Source organism: Eptatretus burgeri, chromosome 1, assembly GCF_056783735.1.
Source record: "Eptatretus burgeri isolate ZD-2024b chromosome 1, Ebu_testis_v1, whole genome shotgun sequence".
Taxonomy (NCBI): domain Eukaryota; kingdom Metazoa; phylum Chordata; class Myxini; order Myxiniformes; family Myxinidae; genus Eptatretus; species Eptatretus burgeri.
Genome location: NC_140961.1, coordinates 44,393,416 through 44,411,587, shown reverse-complemented (window position 1 = coordinate 44,411,587; position 18,172 = coordinate 44,393,416). Strand labels below are relative to the sequence as shown.

At 34.6% G+C, this 18,172-nt stretch overlaps 1 protein-coding gene across 1 annotated transcript in view; it reads right to left on the bottom strand.

Moving 5' to 3' along the window:
* Window positions 1–6: 6 nt before the first annotated feature.
* The window catches only part of LOC147034360 (neuronal PAS domain-containing protein 1-like), an 85,332-nt gene continuing 67,166 nt past the window's right edge, over window positions 7–18,172 (bottom strand). The window contains exon 4 of the mRNA XM_085881364.1: window positions 7–1,365. Within this exon, the coding sequence (XP_085737490.1) occupies window positions 1,357–1,365 (9 nt within the window). The 3' untranslated portion in view covers window positions 7–1,356. The remainder of the gene's footprint in view (window positions 1,366–18,172) is intronic.

Below are 18,172 nucleotides of genomic sequence, written 5' to 3'. Positions count from 1 at the left end.
TCCAAAATTGTGGTATTCCCATAATCAATATCGTGCCTCATGCACACTTCATCAACCCTATTGATGGGTTTTACTCCATGGTTTGGGATTGTCTGCCTCATCTAATCTTTTATCCAAGTTTGTGCCTGGACCACATAAAGAATACCCTGGTAGATGTAATTCCCCTGTAGTTCCAAATTTACTTCCTGATAAAAACTTTTGTATATCTCCTCCACGTTTGTGTTTGGAGATAAATTGACTTTTTTTTTTGAACCACACACCGAACATGTACCTTTTTGTATAACCCTATTATTTTTACTTTTTAAAATATGAGATTTTTTTTGTATTAGTTTTCTTTTTACATTTGAGACAATAACTCATTTATTTATGAGAAAAATTCCTACAGAGTGTGAAAATTTTTAGCTTCCAACCTGCACATTTGAATCTTAATTTTTAAAACATAAAGGATCCTCAGAAATGTCTTCACTCTCTCCTCCATTTATTAAAGGAAAAAAAAATGAAAAACTTTAATTAAAGTCAATATCTTTCCCTTGAAAACGATGTCAATAGTCTTGTTAAAAAATATTTCTAATAGACTTGTCAATTCTTTGTTTTCCTCCTCGGTACGTTGAGATTTATTTATTTTCTGTAATACCTCCAATATTTTTTTAATCTCACTGGTTTCCATATTTTGATATTTATTTATGCTCTCTCTTTCCTCCCTCTCTTCTCTCTCTCCTCCTCCCTCTCCTCCCTCTCTCTTCTCCCTCTTCTTCTGTCAGTTTCTTCAACTCCTTCCTCATCCCTTACTATCCTTGATTCACTTACACCCCATAGAATATCATACATATATTCATCAGGATTTCTTGTTATTCCTGTATCCAAAATAATTTTTTTTACAACAGGAAACCAATAAAATTTCTTTTGAATTTCTAAAAGAGCCTAAAGTTTTCTTAACTTAATGATTTTTTTCATTATTTAACATCTTGTATATTATTTCCGAGTTTGTGGTTTCGTGTCGCGCAATCTTCGACTTTGTTCTGCACTCGAGTAACGTGATATTCGGCTTAAATTATCTCAAAGACCATAATGAGGTGCATGGTACAAAAAAAGTAAATAAAATGGTTCTGAAACAGTGAAATCGTGCCTATGTGTTGATACCACGAATCAAACTGGCCCCATCAGATGTGAACTTGCCATTCATTCTTGAAAGAACACAGTTTCCAGTAAGAGTCAGCTACTGCATGACTATAAACAAAGCGCAAGGCCAAACCTTTGATATAGTTGGGTTATATCTTCCACAGCCGGTGTTCAGCCACGGTCAGCTACATGTTGCCTTCTCACGATCACGTCGGTTCTCGGACATTACGGTGCAAATTATACCAACTACAAAACAAGGGTTCCACAATGACAATGCTATAACCCAAAACATTGTGTATCAAGAAGTACTTTGAACATTGTATTCCACTTTATGCATTAAAGTAAAATTACTACTGATACTCTGCATCAGTTCCTTTTTCAAACACACCCACCCCAACATGTCGTGCAGAGCACGGGTTATGCTAGTTTTAATTAAACCCAAAGTTGTTGGTTTATCGACATCAGTATAAAACCACTCTTTTATTGAAAATACCTCATTCTTATGGTGTCGAACATATTTATTAAAATACCGAATACTCTTTTCTTGAAGGTATGCTTGGACACAAAAATGATAATTTTCTTGAAGCCTTCTTGCTGTCATTTATGTATTAGAAATATATGACAATAATATTATGACACGAATCACCTCCCCTCTCATACAAATAACCACAATATGAATTTTTTAATATCTTACAATACTTGACAAGTTGTAAATTTGATGTTGTATTCTTTCCAAATTCCTTAAACCACTCAATGCTCATTTATTGATTAAAAAGATATAATCCATTACCACTTTTAGTTAATTTTACACCTGCTTGTGCGATAGAAGAAAGCATATCTCCAACTAACAATCTCGCTTTATCAGGCAGACTTTCAAGTTTTTCAGCAAAATCTACAATTACACCACTTCCACTAAATTGTTTCTCCAATTCTTTGTTATGTCTTTCCAATTATTTTTGAGCCCGGAGTTGAGCCTTCCTTTCGTTGGAAGCTTTCACCGCTGTTGAAATACCACCCGTCAATGCTCCAGCCGCACTTAAACCAGCAAATAAAGGAATTAGAAATGGGAGAATTCCTCCACTCACCTCTCTTATTGAATATTTTTTCAATATTGGTTTTGACATTTTAATTTTAAGTGAGCCAGTATCGTTCAAGATTTTAACCTGTTCTCTTGTGAGCAAAACATCAATTCTAACTGCTCCTTTTCTCTGAATTGTATTAACGTTAATCATACAAGGCTTTTGATTTTGAACACAAGATGATAGTTTATGAAGATTGATTTGATTAACATATACCCCAGTTGGTACTTTGCCACTCATTTATTTAACAAAAAATTATGTGAGACTAACAACACCATTATCTGTATTAATCTGTAATTCCGTTTCTTCCAAAAGCAAACCAGATCAAACGCATAGATTGTATACAAACTTTTAAATGCTGTCATATCCAAAATAGGTTCTTTAATTCCATTACTTTCACACACCTTTTGGTAAGACTTGTATGCTTCAGCATAATCATTTTTTTCCCCAATTAATTTCCAATCTATCTCGTGGATAAAATGTTCCATCCAGAGAAACACGAAGTTGTTTCACCTTAGCATTATCACTCAATGCATTATTGTTATCAGCAGCAGTATCACCATCTGGTTTAAAAAAAAAATATCCACAGACATCGTGGCTTTCCTTCCAGAACACCCAAATTTCATGTGCAAGTGGTTTGGTTCAGTTTAACATGTTGACATCTTCTTTTAAGGTATGATACATTGAGTGGTTTCTTCGAGTTAAGTCTTCTATTCAACATCTCTTCTCTTTTAAGATTAGGAGTATATTGACTAAAATACCAACTCATTTCATCAATTACAAATTTATTCTGATCACGAAAAGCACTACCAACACCAAAAAGTAATCTTTTTCATTATCATTCCTTTGTAGTTGAAATCTTATTTTAAGACCATACAGAACTTTATCATGATCACAAAATCCAAATATACCTTTAAGAGGAACTGCCACAGTAAAACTATTAACCGATTTTGCATCATCATTATACATTCCTTTCCTTTGACTATATCCAAGGTCTGTGTTTGTTCCCATTGACATATCAGGAATAAAACCTTCGACGACCCCGTTTCCATTCAATCACTGAATGAATATAGTGTAAATTTCAACATTTTAGATACAGCAGAGACATAATCAACTGCTTCACCTTCTTGTGTTCCAATGTACAAACGAACACTATCAAACATTTTCAAGAAGAAATCATTTACGAGTGTAGCGTTTATGTTATTCCCAGCCTTAGTGAATGTAAATTTACACAACAAGAAACTTTCGGTTAGATTCAAATAAGTTTGTTGATTATTTATTTCAAAACTTTTTGTTCCATTTGCATTCCAGTCTGTTCCAGTTATTGCATTTACCTTGAAGTAATCTTCTTTTTTAGTGGAGTTTGAGATGACAATGGTATCATCCAAATCATATATACTATCAATTGCTTCCATACTTGTATTTATTTAGGAAAAAAGATGTTAAAACTTTTGGAACCCTGACCCAAGTATTCGAATTATTTTCTGTCGTTCTTGGGGAGACAACTGAGTTTTGCCTTTCTTAATTTCTTTTATTGCTTGTAATTTATAAGATTCCTTTTGGGCATCTTTTATACTCTTTATAGCACCCGATACATTTCCCACAGCAGAAGCAGTTGAACCAATTAGGTCTTTATGTTTAAGAATAGTTGAACCTATACCCATGAGAGTATCAATTATCCCATCTCCTCTAAATTGATGTCCGACACCCCTTTTTCTCTTAGGTTTATAGTATCCTCTACCAAGATACATACCTTCACCCTTGCAGTATGGGGAAAGGAACATCCCATCCCCTGTAATTATTTTATATTTTCCCAACTCGTGTTTCCTCACAATAACCATCATATTTATTTATTGGAAAACTTCACGTAGGTGAATTCTGATGGATATAAGTTCTCCATAAAAAGAAATCATACCATTATCTCAGTCGGTTATCCTAAAAGTTACTCTGTATATGGTTTTTCCTGACACAGAGAGATAAACCAGATTTTTGGGTTCCATTTTGAATTTATAACCAATTGGGGTTGAGTATGCGCTGAATGAAAATATTGTATTTGTTCTTATTTCATCATTATACGCACCATCAATCAAATCACAGTGAATTAATACCGAATTTATTCCTGAGGATATTTGAATGACATTATCACTGTAAAACATCCCATTCGTTTCAATCTTTTTTGAGAAGAAACCCAATAACTCTTGAAATTAATGATCATTTGTGAAATCAACCTTGTAGTTATTTTTAAGTTTAATCATTGATTTTGAAGTATGTTTTTGAATATCTATAACAATATTTTTTGGTTCATCACCCTGTTCTTTCATAAGACGAACAATTTCGGAAGATATACGAGAAATCTCATATGCTCCGGGTGAAACTGTTATAGTTTTGTATCCACTTCCCGAATTATAACTAAAGTTGTCATTTTTCTCAGTTATATTAGACAAGGTATCATAAGTTTCCATGGACAATAAAGACACCTCATATTCTTTTGTTGTGTCAAGTTGTTGTGGGTATGGGAATGAAGATGTGTGGTTGTTTGTTGTGAAATTAAAACTAAGGATTGTGCTTCTCATCTTATTTAATACGAGATAAAATGTCTTTGTATTGACATTTATTAATTATTTTCATGTTCATCAACTGGTCTAAAATGGCTGATGCTTCATGAAAACAATTGTTATTTCCAGCCATCTTACTACCTAACAACATAACAGTCTATTACCCAATTGTGATGGGTCATTTGGAAGAAAACTAACACCTGAACCAACGATACTTAAAGCCTGAATAATGTGTTTCTCCTTCTCATTCTTCCTAGTTTTACCAGATAGACTAACCCTATAATTAAGAGAGTCCAGCAGATCAATATATACTCTATCATCATTATTTTTCATATCCAATGGTTTATCAATATACTTTGATTCATCCCTCACAGTTGAACCTTGTCTTCCATCTTTTGTGAGAAGAAACATTAATCTCAGAGTTAGTTTAACAGGAGGTTGAGCAGAACTCAAGAACCTTAATTCATCATTAAATATCAATACCTTTTCTTGAACAAGATGAAATATTGCTGGTTGTTCTGTTGGAATGAGCCCTGCTTTGGTTTTTGATTCCGCTGAATATTAATTGTTTTGAAGAGCATTCACAATATAATCAGGGGGTTGATTAATCCCTTCCAGTTGTTTAAATAATCCTTCATCATATTCTAATTCTCCTATATGCTCTAATTCTTTCTCCATCATTTGACTGAAATCTTTTAACATTTGAAGTTTTTTAGGAGTATATTCTATTGTGGGAACTGTGGAAACATCGATAATTTTTTCTTGGGAAGTTTCTAAAACGAGTTAAAAAAATTTCTCTTGTTTTCTTTCAAATGCTTCTTCACCCGTTAGTCTCTGTCTGCGTTTTTTCTTCATGTCTTCCTGTTGTTTTACAACTTTTGAAACCAACTCTTGATGTTCCTTAAATCTTCTTGCTCTTTCTTTTGCATCCATTTCTTTATTGGAAAATATCATTTAATGAATTGTAAAGATCAACAGGGAAATTTTCCTTTTCTTCGTCATCCAAGTAGATGTGGTCAAATAAATCCTTTTCTTTAAATATTTCATCAAATTCTTTATTAACATTAATACGAGTTGTAATTTCTTCTTCACTAATACTTGTATCTCTGCTTTTCATAGTCTGCGTTGAGTTTCTTCATCAACATTAAAACCGAATGATAAAATCTTAACCCCACTCGGATGTTTAATAATTTGTCTCATTCCTTCTGGATTAGTTTCTAATATCCCAAGACCACCAGATTTTAGTTTCTTTAACTCACTCTTACAATGTTAATATTTTATTGTACCAAGAGAAACCTCCTTAAATATTTGACCTTCTTTCCTCAATCGCATATGTTCCTCCACTGAAATATAGTGATAATCTTCACCTTTTACTTCTCCAGGTCTTATTGATACAATGCATATCATGGGGTGTTTTTTTTAACTAAATTTACGGTATTCTCATTTGAACTATACAAGAACCTTGATTTATGAAAGTTTTTTTCCAGAAGCAGATTTACCTACAACATTTATAATAATAGTTGTCATTTATATATGTAATTGTTTATAAAACAAAAAATATATCCCTTGATATCTCATCTTGTTTCGCAACAATATATTTATATTTTTCAGTCGTTTGCTTCATGTAATCCACAAATTCCTTTTTACTACATAATGTCGAACAATTATCTCTCCAAAAATGGTTTATATCAATTGAATTTAACTTGAATAAAACAAAAGTATTAGCATTGTTTCTGATGGAATGACGACGAAGTTGAAAGTATGATTGACTAAGATAAATACAATTACAAGAAGAATGTCTCCCTCTTGTGTAGTAGCTGTCCATTACCATTTGGTTTCTCTCATTAACACAATCAAAGATAACGAGGTTATTTTTTGATTTATCCAAATCTTGGGGAGAAGGTATATCATCCATATTATCACTAAGAATACAAGTTATCGGTTTTGATTTCTTTTTATATCTGTGTATCACAAAATAGTTGTATTATATCTTCAATGTTATAATCATTTAGATTGTTTTGAAGTTTAAATAAACCAATTATATCTTCTTTTGGAAGACCAGCATTAAAACCTTGTGAGAGTCGTTGATACTCAGGTTGAAAACTCGACTTTGTGAAAATTATCATAATCTAAAAAGTTGGGATTCAGGAGCATCTTCAAAAGTAAGCAGGTTTTTCCACATCCGCTTGAACAAACTATGAGACATCTTAATTAATTTGGAAAATTTTTATGATTGTTAAATTTTATCTTATTTTCCCAAATGGGTAAAAAAAAATCATTCATTTATATATTTGGAAAACAGGTTATTTAATTTATTATTGGCTTTTTTAGAAACTCTATATTTTAACCGAAGTTCGGGTTTAATGTCAAGATAATCCATTATTTTATTTATGCAATATCTCGTGTTGATATTTCCCTGAAAATGACAATCGTGAATAATATATAACAACAATCCTTTGAACATTTCGCAAATGCATTCAGTTTCTTCCCTTGTAAGGAAAGGTGTGTTATCACCCTCATACTTCACATTCATGTCTCTAATCAATCTTGTAAAGCAATTCATTTTTGGTGTAAATCTCAAAGAATTATTTTCCTTTTTATATTTTTTTATTATCATTAATTAGAAGATAATCACAGAATATACATTGTTTATAGGCTTTTGACTGTTTAATCCCAGTCTTTCACACGCAGGACAATTTTCAAATTTGTCATATGGAGAATCAGGGAATTCAAGAGGCTCAAAATCTAGCATATTTATAAAGTAAAACTTTACTCAAACTTAAATTCATCCTCGGTACTTTCACAATCATCTATAAAACTACTTTCATAACTATCGTTTGAACACAAACTCTCGGTATCATAATCACTCTCATAATCTTCAAAATCTTCAGTTGAATAATGACTCATATTTAATGAGTAGAAAAAAAAAAAAAACATTACCATCGATATCTATATACTTTTCATTAACAGATTCAACTACTACATTTTTTATATTAAAGGTAATTTAAAAATGATCCTAAACTACTATTGAACGAAATGTCATTTCACCTGATATATTAATATCCTTCGTTTCATCAGGATTTATATCTTTCGGGTTGTTGAAAAAAATACAAATTTCTCCTTGCATATTACAGATGGTCTTATGTTTTCTTTCTAAAGCTTCATCCATAAGGTTTTTATTTTTTGATACTTTTTCATGTTTCATTGCTTTTTCTAGTTTTGAATATATTACCAGAAGGAGAGGAGAAACTTTTGTTTGAGATATTTAAATTGATGTTCTTCCAGATATACAAAAAGCCCTTCCACTGAAGGAAATTGAAGAACTCATATTATTCCCCATAATTGTTTTTATCCAATAGTTATATTTATCTTTGTTCAATTTTACATCCTTGATATATTTCTCAGTATCTTTAACAAATGAAGAGTTTGATTGAAACTTGTCTTTTGTGTCTTGATACATTGTATTTATTAAGTGAAAAAAGTTGGAGGATAAAATGGTTTTAAGCACAGATTCACGTATAAATTAAACGAAGTTTTCATCAAGAACATTTTATTTTAAGCAAAGTTTTATTATATAAATATGGTGAATACAATGTACTGCGATGTTTGTAATCACGAATATATATATATATTATAAAAAAACACCTTCAAACCAACAAACACATTCAATCTTTTCAAACAAATATCTCCACTTGACCAAGAAACAAAACATTGTGATAGATGTGATAATGATATTCTTAAATTTTTTTTTATAAAAAACACCTTCAATCATGCAAACACAAGAACAATGAAGAAAGGGAAGCTAAATTCTCCATTGAAAACACTGATGGGGCATTTAAAGGGCATATAAAAATAAGATTGTTTCGTTTAAGACCCTGGACCATCTACAATCATGGAAGCTGTTGATATGGTTAAACAAAGTATTGAAACTATAATTAAAAACACATTAAGTGAAATGAAAACTTTTAAGTTTTATATGGGAGAAAAATTGAAAATGGTAAGACAAGACGATGAAACTACTCCCTAAATGAGAACAAATCCTCACTTTATCTCATCATTTCAAGATTTTGTAAGATGTGATGTTTACGATGATCTCCAGAGACAAGAACAAGATGTTGATAACACTGTAGTAGGTAGTGGATTTGCCATCACAAAAATAATCTCTTTAGATATACACATCTTAAAATCAGATCCTCTTCAAGCTTCTTCTTATATCAATTTACCAAAATAAATAAAACTTAAGAAAGCAGTCGTTAATATTCAAAACAAAGATAATAAACGTTTTCTATGGTCTGTTCTTGCTCACTTACATCCTCCACAATGGAATCCTGAAAGGGTTGAACATTATAAGAAATACGAGAATACATTAAATGTTAAAGATTTAAAGTTTCCAATGTCATTGAGAGATATACCTAAATTTGAGAAAATGAATAATCTATCTGTTAATGTATCTGGATTAACGGATGCAAACAAAGTTCAGATATTAAAAATTTCAAACAACTACAAAAATTATGAAACACACATTGACCTTCTCCACTTTACTTCAAAGGAAAAATCATATTATGCTTTCATCAAAAATTTCTCAAGATTAACCAAATCACAACTATATAAGAGAAAATGTAAAACGTATCCTTGTAAGAGATGCCTCAACTCCTTTCACATGAAAGAACGATTAAATCAACATTCAAAATATTGATGTAATCATAAATCAACCGAAATCAATTTACCAAAAGCAGTTTCAAACATATCATTCAAAGATTTTAGCAAATCTATAAAACATCTGTGTGTGATATATGCTGATTTTGAAAGTATCCTTGAAAAGATAGATACTGTTTCTCCAAATAAAAATAAATCATACACAATTAAATATCAAAAACATACTCCTTGTGGTTTCTGTTATTATATCAAATCATCTGTTGGTGATGAATACAACAAGTTAGAACTTTAGAGAGGAGAAGATGCCTCAGAGGAGTTTGTAAGACGATTGGAAAAAGACTGTATAAGACTAAGAGAAATAATGGTGAAAACCTATAAACCAATGTCATTAACAAAGGGAGGGAAAAAGGAATTTAGAAAGAACAGTATCTGTCATATTTGTGAGGAGAAAATTGAGGGAGATGACAAGGTTAGGGATCACTGTCATCTTACTGGTAAATATAGAGGTCCAGCTCATTCCCATTGTAATCTTAATTACAAGCCTCCAAATTTTATTCCTGTCTTTCTTCACAACAACGCTCACTATGACACACATCTATTTATAAATGAACTTTCAAAGACATCTGGAGATATTTCTGCCATTCCTAACACAGATCAAAAATACATCTCATTCAAAAAACAATTCATACATCCCCCATAACCCATATCAGATTTCTTGACACATACAAATTTATGTCAAGTCCATTATCTAACTTGGTATCAAATATTAAAAACTTCGAGTCTTCAATCATATTTCTCAAATCAAGAAGAGATTGATCTCTCATCACAAAAGGGAATATATCCGTATGACTATATGGATTCATTTGAGAAGTTTAAAGAAACACAACTTCCTTCAAAGGAAAGTTTCTATGGAAAGTTAAATAAAACTCATATTTCCAATAGAGATTATACACAAGCTAAAAATGTTTGGGAGAAGTTTAATATAAAGAATCTTGGAGAATATCATTATTTGTATCTTAAAACTGATGTATTGTTATTGGTTGATGTGTTTGTAACTTTTAGAAGTCTGCCATAATAAAAATTCTTATGGATTAGACCCCGTTCACTATTACACAGCCCGGGCTTGTCTTGGAGCTCTATGTTAAAAATGGCAAAACAAAATTTTGAATTAAATCAGTGATATAGATATGCTTTTAATGATAGAGAAGGCTAAAAGAGGAGGAATATCTCAAGTATGTTCCAAGAGATAAGCAAAAGCAAATAACAAATATCTTCCTGATTACAATAAGAATGAGGACAACTCTTACCTGATGTATTATGATGCTAACAATTTGTATGGGTGGGCTATGTCTCAATCTTTACCTTATGGAAAACTTAAATGGGTTGAAGAAAAACATTATGAAAAAGTTTTAATTGACATTGTAATCTCCTCTCAAAAAGAATTGGATGAAGCTGAAGTGGGATATTATTTTGATGTCGATTTAAAATATCCAGAAGAACTTCATAACAAACATAAAGACCTTCCTTATGCCCCTGATAAAGAAAGTCCAAGAAAAGAATGGTTAAGTGATTACCAACAGTCATTCAATATAAAAGGTAAATCTCCAAAAAACTACTAACTGCATTAAATGATAAAGAAAGTTATGTTTTGCATCAAAGGAACTTAAGACAATATTTATCTGCTGGGTTGAGAGCGAGGAAAATTCATTGAATTTTGAAATTTAAACAAAGTCATTGATTGGTTAAAGAAATATATTGATTTCAATACAAAAAAGGAGAACAGAAGCAAGAACAGATTTTGAGAAGGACTTTTATAAATTAATGAATAATGCTGTATTTGGCAAGACTATGGAAAATGTTAGGAATCGACAAAACATAAGACTTGCTACATCTTGGAAACAGGCTTCAAAGTTAATTAATAGACCAAGTTTTAAACGAGCGGCGGTGTTTTCAGAGAACTTTTGTGCTATTCATTTGAAAAAAAAAGAGAGTATTGAAATGGATAAACCGATTTATATAGGAACATCAATTCTTGACTTGTCAAAGTCGTTAATGTATGACTATTGCTATAACAATTTAAAATTAAAGCACAAGGTTAATGTGTCATTGTTATATATGGATACAGATAGTTTTATATTTGAAATTAAGACAAGTGATGTTTACGAGGATATGATCGATAATATTGATATGTATGATACAAGTAATAAGTCTGAAAGTATGTTGTTTTCATTAAAGAATAAAAAGGTTATTGGTAAGTTTAAGGATGAGTTGGGTGGAAAGGTCATGAGTGAGTTTGTGGGTTTGAGATCAGAGTCTTATGCTTTTACGTATATTGATAACTAGTACGTGCTCGTAAAAAAAAAAAAAAAAAAAAAAAAATATTCAAACCACGAGCAACAAACAACAACCACACAGGCCGTTTCTTCGCTCTCGAGTGCCCGTACATGCGTGGCCCGGAAGTTCGAATATTATTCGCAGTTACGATTATTCGCAATTTAGTTTTAATACCCAATTATTCAATTAGCGCCAACGTATTTTACCTTTTCGCAATGTCGTGGCAAGGAAAAACAAAAAGAGAAGAGAAAAAAAAATTTACTTCCTGCTTCAGAGCATACCAACACTCTGATGTTACCGAAATTTATACACCGTCTAATATGAAAACGATCATAACTTGGGGCATTGTGTTTATCTATAAATGCGCATAAGAAATAGAGAAATTATTAGAATACACGAAGTCGTCATTATCCGGAAGTCCATATGTTGTAACCCGTAATGGATCCGGAAGTCCGTACGTTGTAACCCGTAATGGCGAACGCGGCTGAGCTTCCCTTCCCCATCGGCTATGCCCACGCAACGTGTCTTCTCATTGGTTTGGTAAATAAATGGCCATAACTTGGGAAGCACTTGTCCGATTAATATCAAACCTTGAAAAGGCACATCCTCAGGTGCCCAGCAATATACCTGGGAAGTTTCAATTAGATTGGACCAGCGGTTGTCGAGAAACAGCGGTCACAGACAAACACAGCTGGAATTATAGATAACATTGAAAGATGTGATAAGAAGCTAAAGGGAATAAAGAAAAATATAATCAAGGAAACAATAAACTTTAAACATTATTACAACTGTTTAACCTTAAAGAAGGAAGAGTACAGAAAAATGAATACAATAAGAAGTTATGAACATCAATTATATACAGAAGAGATAAATAAGAAAGCATTAGGAGCTTTTGATGATAAAAGATATATTTTAGGGAATGGAATCAAGAGTATCCCTTATGGTTATAAGTCTCAGTGTTAAGGAGCGTCTTTTTACCGATTTATAAATGATAGAACCAAGCAATAACCAAACCAAAGAGTGGAGATGTAATCAGCCTTGGTATTTAAATGGGAAACATAATGAATGTGAGAAATATCAAACAAGTCTTATTGAAGAAATATCCAGGGTAAAAGTAAATAAAACAAATAAGCGGATACATTTAATTACAAACAAGTTGGAGGATGTAAAGGAAAAAAATTAATATCCTTGAATGGACTGAAAACTTTGATGGTTATCAATTGAACAATGGAAAAACAATTTACTACAATCTCAAAATGATATGTGGATCAGGAGGTGGTCAAACAAGAACATTGAGAGAAGTTTATCATTTTATTTCTGCTCAACAAAGACATATAAACCAAGAAACAAGTTCTAAAATAATATTTGTGAATATACTCGATGGTAATGAATGTAATCGGAAAATTAATTCATTACCTCGAATAGAACATGGACAAATATTTATTGGATCACTTTGAGTGGAGTAAGTAATGGCGAAAAGATCGATCTCTTTTGACCCCATGGACCAAGAGTCAGAGGGATTCTTGAGACAATTTAACATGAGCTTGTATGGGAGAAATCATTCTCCTGTTTAAGGTTTTTAAAAGGGATTGTCAAAAAGGTTAGCCTATACATTTGTATGGGAGGAGGAGGAATCAGTCTCCTGTTTTGAGGTTTTCAGGGTTTAATTCATAGAGTTTACCCCGTTTTCCCCATTCATTTGCATGGATGCCTCAGAAACCCCATTATTCCTCTACTTCCATCTCCTACTACAGATATATGGATGACATATTTTGCCTGTTTGAATCTCAAGAAGTCTGTGACTGCTTCTTGAATGAATTGAATTATCTTCATCCTGCCTTCAAGTTCACAACAGAATTTGAATGTTCTAATTGCTTACCCTTTCTGGATGTCCTCGCAGCGAGATCTGCATCATCGTTTACTTTGTCCATCTATAGAAAGCTCACTTTCACTGGCCATTCTACTCAATGGGACTCTTAGTTCAAGGAGATACAATATTTATCTATTCCATAAACTCCAAGTCATGTCGGCAAAAAAGTGTCCACTCGCTTTGCTTATTTGTGCAAAGAAGAAGAGGAACACGAACTCGTCTCATGATCACGGATGGTTCCGAAGAAGATTCTAAAACAGCCTTAGCGGCTCCACCTCAGACTCTGCAACCTCCAATTGGAGAGCTGAACATTGAACAGGCTCTTCCCACTTAGACCATTTGGAGGTGATGATGCAGCAGTGGAGAACGTCCAATCAGAATTGACTTTGTTGATAGGTATTTATTTATTTGGCATGGGGCGGTGTACTTTGGATGTACCTCTACTTGTTTTTCTTTGATCCAATTTGGCTGCCAGACCACGTGACCAATGACGTCATCTTTATCAAACCATATTTTCCATGGGTAGTTGATGAAGTAGTTAAATTTTGCATTGATCAGTTAAGCAGTTTCTCCTATGAAGATTTTCACTTAGATCCAATATGGCTGCCAGACCACATGACATCTAATGGTCATTTTTATGAAAATACTCTTCAAATTTCAAATCAATCAGATGAAAATTGAGGATTTCAGAAATTTTGCCTTGTTTGACCCTTTGTCCTATGTTGACCTCAAAAATAATTGGTCATTGAATTCAATGACCAAATGTGCAAATCCTCTTCAATTTCTAATTAATCGGATAAAAATTGAGGATTTTTGAAAATTGGCCTATGTTGACCTCAAAAGAGTGACTGCTGTATCACATGGTCATATAACATGTGGTAGCATTTCAATTTCGCCCGCTGAATGGTTTGTGATGTATGCTCTTAACAAAATGCAGACACGCATAACGTGCGACGTACGACATATGTACATAAGCTACCTGCACTTAGAAATATTCAAAATAATTACTGTGGATTAACAGTAGAGAAAACATCATGGTGATCATGCTGAAGCCTGATGTACATAGTCATGTTCATGCCATTATCAGGCAAATTTTCATCAACATGTAAAGGGGAGTATCTTACCCAATCCATACTCTCACTGTTGGATACATACAATGGGGGTGTTCAGCAAATATGCTAGAGTAAGAAATTCGTTTTCTGTAGCCCAAGTACCTTCACTGTCCAGAAGAGAAGCTGTTATGTAGGCCTCAACACTAGACACACCACTGGAATGTATGAATGGCTGAATATCAGACATGTGTGTGACAATTGCAGAACACACAGCCCATGTTGCTGTTGTGAGCCAGTGATGATATGTACGAATGAGGGAAATAAACAGTTACCTCTGATTAATTGATCATTGACCACTTCACTCGATGATGTATACCAAAACAAAGATGAGTTGGAGTGGATAATCCCCTATTCAGGCTGTTCTGTCCAATGCCAGATTTTCAAAAACAAGGGATTTCCCAGAGGCATATTTCTGCTTATATTATTTGATGTCCATATGCATGACATTGAGGCAAATACATAGCGGCCTCACCCCCAAAAGGCTGATAGACAGTCATACAGTCCTGCCCACCCCTCGGATACCTGACTATTATTTTTCAAAGGAATATAGTTTTTCGTACATTTCATGGAATCCTTTCAAGCTAATAAAATTACAATAACAAAGGATGATGCACGAGGTTAAACTCTATCGGATGGAACCAGAATCATTGCCATTGATATAGGCAGCTCGGAAGTATGCCGTCTGAAATTTATTACTTACGAAATCTTTAGATTTCGAAAGTATATTGATGACTTCCGTCCTCTGTTTGTGCGTTTATGTGTTTGTGTGTCTGTTTGTAGGCACGATAACTCGAGAACGGAAGAAGCTACCAATGTCAAATTACACCACGTGATTCAGGAGGGTGATGGCTAGCGCTGATTAGATTTTGTTGAAAATCGATCAAAGGTCAAGGTCACAGTGAGGTTAAACATTCGATTTTTGATGGTTTGGTACAGAATCATCGTAGAAACTTCTGGTTTGCGTCGCTACCTTCTCTCGAGACAGCTTTTATTAGACAAGGTCAGAGGTCAAGTTGATGATTTCGTAAGTACCAGTCTACGACTGCTTGTTTATTTCTTATTTTATGAACGAGAATATGAATTCCCGGGTTTGGCTGATCTCACTTTTTTGCTTATTTTTGCTTATTTTTGCTTTTGCCATGGTCTGGAGAACTGAAAAGTGAGCCCTGCTTCGACAATGAGCTGAACAAACCAAGTAGGTTCTCATATGTAGCCTAAGTGACTTTTTAGAGAAGATACTCCAACTTTAGTTTTGTATGTAGCAGATGGGGCGGCCATGTTTTTTTCACGCCATCCCAACATGGAGAGCACTAGCACACTCTCTGATAGTTTAGAAAACGTCATAAGGAACGTTTCCATATATTGTTGTTGTTCTTCTTTCGGCTGCTCCCGTTAGGGGTCGCCACAGCGGATCATCCGTTATGATCCGCATACTGATTTGGCACAGCTTTTACACCGGATGCCCTTCCTGACGCAACCCTGGTCGCCTCTTATGACACAGGGATAAGGATAGGGTTTCACCATGATTCCGGGCTGCCCTACACCCTCTCATAGCGTGGCCCAGCACAGAGCTCCTGTCCTCAAGCGATCCTCCAACCCAAGCCTCTGAGTAGCCGGATTACAGGCGCACGCCACTACGCCCGGTTCGTTTCCATATATTGTAGCCTTTTGATTCTCATGAAAGCAAAAGATATTTGAGTCTCATGATAATCGGCTCCCACAATAGTGGAACAGGTGTGTGGATGACATTTTCGCCATTGTACATCGAGACATGGTAGACATAGCCTGGTGTTGGCGTAGTGGCTAGGGATCCAAAAGGTCCTGAGTTCAAGCCCTGTTGGCCACTTGAATTAATACACACCAGGAGGTTGACTCAGTCTGTCATCCTTCCGAGGTCGGCGAAGTGAGTACCAGTATACTGGGCTCAGTGTATGCCCCGGTTAGCATAGGTGTACCATATCCCTGTGTCGTAAGAGGCGACCAGGGTTGCGTAAGGAAGGGCATCCGGCGTAAAACCTGTGCCAAATCATTATGCGGATCATAACGGATGATCCGCTGTGGCGACCCCTAACGGGAGCAGCCGAAAGACGAAGAAGACATCGAGACATGGTAGACCACTTTCTTGGGCAACTTGGCTGAGCATTTCCCAGCATTAGCTTTACAAATGCAATTGCAAAATAAAGCAAATTAGCCTTTTTGGAGGTGGAGGTTTACCAGAAGCCTGAAGGCGACCTGGAGATGTCAGTTTACAGGAAACCAACCCATACCAACAGATTACTGGATTTTAAATCCTGCAACCCAATCACCCACAAACGAAGTATAGCACAGGCCTTGCCAGCTCAGGCATTGACTGTATCATCTTACAAATTCAATGAAATTGAAAAAAATTATATTAGTAAGAGGAGTAACTATCTTCTGCATGGTCGGGTAGTTGGCGAGTAAACCGACTACCCTCGCTGGCTTGCCAGTGGGGAGGGTGACTGACACCCTGCAGGACTAAAAACAATACCTGCTAAAGGGCGGATGAGTTCCTTAGGGAGCCAACGGTCATCCAGTCAGGAGACGGTGTCTCCGAAAAAACACCCATCCGGTTAGACCGGTCTTTTAGGGAGTAGGTTGTTGACAGCAACCGCTCAGGGTGGTCCTACCGTTCTGACTTAGGAGTGTTAAAGTGGTGCCCGGAACCATCTTACACTCTCCATGTCAGGATTGCTGGTCTTACTTTGTCTCACTCAAACTATAGCTACCGGGCGAGCTTTAATCTCTCTTTCTTGCAAACAAACATCATACACTTTTCAAACAAACATCAAAAAAAATTTTATTGTGTGGCCATTGGCAACTCAAGGGTGGGCCGTTGCGGTTTTTTTCTTCCCCTCCACTGCCAAACTCTGGAACTCTTTACCTTCTCATGTCTTCCCAAACACTTATGACCTTCCCCTTTTCAAAAAGCAGTTTTTTGTTTACTTTCACAAAAACTCTTAGACTGTTCGCTCTTTCCTTACTTTTCTATTAATGCAGTTCCTTAATTTAAGGCTTGGCTTCGATGAGGACTATTTAGTCCGTGACTGAAGCCTTTAACATGAATTAAAAAAAAAAATCCTGCTCAAAAATGAGGAGAGCAAAGGGATACTCCCTACCCTGAAAAAACAAAATTGGGCAGAACAGGAGCCCGACACGCTTGGGCACTGTATACTGCCATACTACTCGGGCCTTAACGAAAGGATTGGCAAGATAGTAGGCAGCGCACAGATTGGTGTAGCCGACAAGCCTCAACGCACTATCCGTAATGTCATTTCAAAACTAAATGACACAACGTTAAATGGTGACAGATCAGTCGTAGTTTACCATTCGTCATGCAGACACTGTACCAATTCTACATTGGTGAAACTGGAAGGAATTTCAAAAAAAAGGTTAGATGAACATGATAGAGCAGTTCGGCTTGGAAAG